Source organism: Pelophylax lessonae, assembly GCF_965119305.1.
Source record: "Pelophylax lessonae genome assembly, chromosome: 12".
Taxonomy (NCBI): Eukaryota; Metazoa; Chordata; class Amphibia; order Anura; family Ranidae; genus Pelophylax; species Pelophylax lessonae.
Genome location: NC_138779.1, coordinates 13,456,327 through 13,461,326, shown reverse-complemented (window position 1 = coordinate 13,461,326; position 5,000 = coordinate 13,456,327). Strand labels below are relative to the sequence as shown.

The window sequence follows — 5,000 nt, the reverse complement described above, 5'->3', positions numbered from 1 at the left end:
TATATATATATATATATATATATATATATAATTTTATTCTTTACAGAAAACAGTTGTTTATTTTTGAAAAATGTAATTAATTTTTGTACACACTATAGTGCACTTCTACCGCTGCAGCATGCAAACAACCAAATCAGATGCAGGTGACTATACACAGTGTGTGTATATATATTTATATATATATATATATATATATTAATGTTATTATTATTAATAATAATACTTTTTTTTTTACATCAAATTTAGATATAAAACGCACAGATTAATGCAGATTTGTATTTATTAATACATTGTTAACACTGTTTAAATACAAACAGTATAAATACCTGTATCTAACAGTCCCTGTACAGCAGAGCTCAGGCTGGGGGAGGGAGAAGCAGAACAAGGAGCCAATCAGTTGCAGGGGGCATGCTTGATAGTGGATAAGAGAGATCAGTCTTCTGCTTCTCCTTTCACTATCCAATCACAGGCTGGGGGAGGAACAAGGCCTGTAAGTGCTACTAAACTGCGGCAGAGAGAAATGGGGTCTCCTGCCCTATGCTGTGGGGCAGAGCAGTGTAAATCTCAGGACTGGATGGATAGAAATACAAATCCTCTGGCTGTTAAATCTCATATATGTTATTCATCTGCACATTTAGCTGTTTGGCTTTAACTGACCAATAGTGACTCTGCTACGTTTGGGTCTGGGCATGATATTGGGTTATGAAGGGGTTGATCCCTGTATAATTCCCCTTTATGTGTACAGAGACAAGCAAGGGTAACGTGACCCCATGACAGCAGATTGTATAACAATAATGTCATACATTGTATTCTTTATTCTTTTGGCAGTTTGAATCTCTCTTTAAGCCGTATATCCGATATTGCATGGAGGAAGAGGGCTGCATGGAGTATATGAGGAACCTGCAGCGGGACAATGACTTGTTTCGGGCCTATGTGACGGTAAGTACGCGTTTGACTGTTGGGGACAGTAAGTGGTCTATGTTTAAAAAAAATGTGTTGGATGAATGTCACAAGCATTCGCCCAGCCCTCATGAATTCTGGCCATATTTTGCCCAAAACAGCTCCATCTAGTGGCCCATCTAGTGGCCATAATGTGCATAATTTCCTTAAATACCGCAAATACTGCATTGTGGCCACTAGGTGGAGCTGATTGTCATAGGAAATCAGCGTATTAGGCAAAATACGAATAAAATACGTGAAGGCAAGGTGAATGCTTGTGACTTTTATCCAACGAATGAATGCTTTATATATATATATATATATATATATATATATATATATATATAGACCCCTGAAAACATCTTGGTTATGGTATGCATTAGACCAGCATCTACTGGGGCGTTTCCTCATTTTGGCACGGGGCGAAGCAGGTCTATACCTTGCCAAAGCAAGCTGTGGTGTAGAACATTTTCCTCTACCACCCCTTGTGGTGAGATCCTTGAACTACAATCCATAAACATCAATGATGTGTGCGAAGGTGAGGAAATGAATGGCGCCGTCAAAAAGGTCCAAGAGAAGTAAAATGTCATCACTTGCAGGTGCATTTATGTGTCAGCATATCATGCCGCTGATGACCCCTCTCCTCGTGCAGAGTTACTGTCTGAGAAAGGGGGTCCTCAGCACCCCTGAAACATTATATTATTCTTGACAAATAATTGTCCTCGTGTGCATTCAAATGGAGTGCTGGTAACACTATAGGGTGTATTTATTAAAAAAATAAATAAAAAAATCACAGAGCTACTCGTCCAGCGAAACTGCTGGTACAGCTAGCAGATGTGAACAATGCCGCATTATGGCTATGGCCACTAGATGGAGCTGAGGATCATAGAAAAAAAATACTGATCCTCAGCTCCATCTAGTGGTCAAAATGTGGTATTTCATAAAACCCTTTATTTTTTTTATAAAGAATAACATTCGACCTGTAGAAGAAATAGAGAACAATTGACTTTGCCTCATTCACACAGCATGAATGTGGCAGCAGTTTTTGCTGGATGAACAGCTATGCCTTTTTTTTTTTTTTAATAAATACACGCTCACACTAACTTGACAATGGCAGTGAGGTCTTAACTGAATGCCAGTGAAGATGTACAGATTGCTTCATTAAATTATTATTTATTTTTTGTATTATAATGTTACATTTAATTTGTTTTTGTCAGACTTAGGCTTCATTCACACCTCAGCATTATGTAGCTTGAAGCTCCAAAACGCTGGAGGAAAAAAAAAAAATCAAATATTCTGTATGGAGATGGTTCACATTTTCACTGCAGGTTTCCTAAAGCTCAGAAAAGTTCTGGAGCTTTTTTTGTAGCTCCAATTCGGCAAATTGGTGCATTTTTTAACCTTTTTTTTTTTGGATGGAAATGTTTTGATTTAGGCGTTTTTAGTGTGTTTTGTCGCACGTTTTTGAATGGTTTTCTGCTTAAATGCAATATCTAAAAAATAAATAATAATTAATTAATTAGTAAATAATAAAATACATAAAATTAATCAAAAATAAATAATAAATAAAAAAAAGCCTAACCCCCAATATTAACCCCCTAATCCTAACCCCTAACCTTAATAATAAGCGCCAATCCCACATCCTAACCCTAATAATAAGCCCTAATTCTTAACCCCTAACTCTAATATTACCCCCTTAACCTAATAAAATAAGTAAATATTAATAATTAAAATAAATGATCCCTAACCATACCCTTTAAATAATAATAAATGAAAAAAACCCTAACCCCAATATTATCCCCTAATCCTAACCCCTAACCTTAATTCTAATCCCCAATCCCTCATTCTTAACCCCTAACCCTAATATTACCCCCTAACCTAATAAAATAAGTAAATATTAATAATTAAAATAAATGAATCCCTAACCATACCCTTTATATAATAATAATAATAATAATAATAAAAAAAATCTTAACCCCCAATATTATCCCCTAATCCTAACCCCTAACTTTAATTATCCCCAATCCCTCATTCTTAACCCCTAACCCTAATATTACCACTAACCTAATAAAATAAGTAAATATTAATAATTAAAATAAATGAATCCCTAACCATACCCTTTATATAATAATAATAATAATAAAAATCCTAACCCCTAACTTTAATTATAATCCCCAATCCCTCATTCTTAACCCCTAACCCGAATATTACCCCCTAACCTAATAAAATAAGTAAATATTGATAATTAAAATAAATAAATCCCTAACCATACCCTTTAAATAATAATAAATAAAAAAAAACCCTAACCCCAATATTATCCCCTAATCCTAACCCCTAACTTTAATTCTAATCCCCAATCCCTCATTCTTAACCCCTAACCCTAATATTACCCCCTAACCTAATAAAATAAGTAAATATTAATAATTAAAATAAATGAATCCCTAACCATACCCTTTAAATAATAATAAATTCATAAAAAATACCCTAACCCCAATATTATCCCCTAATCCTAACCCCTAACCTTAATTATAATCCCCAATCTCACATCCTAACCCTAATATTAAGCCCTCATTCTTAACCCCTAACCCTAATATTAACCCCTAACCTAATAAAATAAGTAAATATTAATAATTAAAATAAATGAATCCTAACCATACCCTTTAAATAATAATAAATAAAAAAAAAAACCCTAACCCCAATATTATCCCCTAATCCTAACTCCTAACATTAATTATAATCCCCAATCCCACATCCTAACCCTAATATTAGGCCCTCATTCTTAACCCCTAACCCTAATATTAACCCCTAACCTAATAAAATAAGTAAATATTAATAATTAAAATAAATGAATCCCTAACCATACCCTTTAACTCTTAACCCCTTACACAAAACGTAAAAAATAAATAAAATGAATAATAAAAATAAATAAAAGCAAAGGAAAATGGTGAAAAACATAGCAATAAATGAAGAAACAGATAATATTTTTCTCTTTTGACTTATAAAAAAATAAATAAATAATAAAACAAAGCATTGAAAATGCTGTATAAATATGCCCCAAACGTGCATACAAATGCTCAAAAACACGGCGCTCAGGAGTGAAAATAGCCTAAGGGGGGTCATTGTGCATCCCCTGCCTGTCTTCACGGTCCTACTTTACGGTTGGGAGGAGCCTAAGTTGGCGGAGGGCAGAAGACCGTTTTTACAGAGATTGCTCATCGTTGCCCCTTTTGTCTGTCTTTGTGCAGTGGGCCGAGAAACACAAACAGTGCAATCGCCTGAAGCTGAGCGACATGTTAGTGAAGCCGCATCAACGTCTCACCAAATACCCCCTGCTGCTCAAATCCATCCTGAAGAAGACGGACGACCCTCAAGTCAGAGAGTCCATCATTGATATGGTAATTGATATGTCAATGCAAAGTACAGTAATAGAAAAAAAATAGTGATACGTTGTAGTACTAGAATTCCAGAGTAACATTTCATGTCTGGATGATCAGATAGGATCTTTAGATGAAGGAACATCTGCTCCTCTTTGGTTTATTAGTGAAGGATGATAGAATTTCACTTTTGTATGACGCCTTTACAGCTTAGATGGGAATTATCTTCACTTATGACCACAAAGCTCCTCTAATGTGCTGATTGTTGTGTTATCTCCACAGATAAACTCAGTTGAGCGATTCATCAATCACGTGAACTCAAGGATGCGCCAACGGCAAGAGCAGCAGCGACTGGCGGCCATTATCAGCCGTATCGACTCTTACGAAGCCGTGGAGAGCAGTACAGATGAGGTGGATAAGGTATACAGCTAGATGTGAATCTTGGGAATATACACTATATAGCTAAAAGCATGTGGACACCCTTCAAGTCGTTGACTTCATGTGTTCATGTGAAGGGTATTGGTAATTGTAGACTATTGTGCTCTTACAACCTCGGGGTAACAGTTTGGTGAAGGACCTTTTCTTTTCCAGCATAACAGTGCCCCTGTGTGCAAAGTCAACTCCATGCAGACATGGTTTGACCAGTTTGGACCAGCTCCATAGAAGGCAGGGTTTGACCAGTTTGCA

The 5,000-nt window shown here is 35.8% G+C and overlaps 1 protein-coding gene across 4 annotated transcripts in view; it reads left to right on the top strand.

Annotated features, from left to right (window-relative positions):
• Positions 1-5,000, top strand: part of PLEKHG5 (pleckstrin homology and RhoGEF domain containing G5) — a gene marked incomplete at its 3' end in the record, with an annotated part of 419,430 nt that overhangs the window by 404,010 nt on the left and 10,420 nt on the right. For all 4 annotated transcript variants that reach the window (XM_082273293.1, XM_082273294.1, XM_082273295.1 and 1 more), the window contains 3 exons: positions 829-939; positions 4,185-4,334; positions 4,596-4,733. In XM_082273293.1, the coding sequence (XP_082129419.1) occupies positions 829-939; positions 4,185-4,334; positions 4,596-4,733 (399 nt within the window). The remainder of the gene's footprint in view (positions 1-828; positions 940-4,184; positions 4,335-4,595; positions 4,734-5,000) is intronic.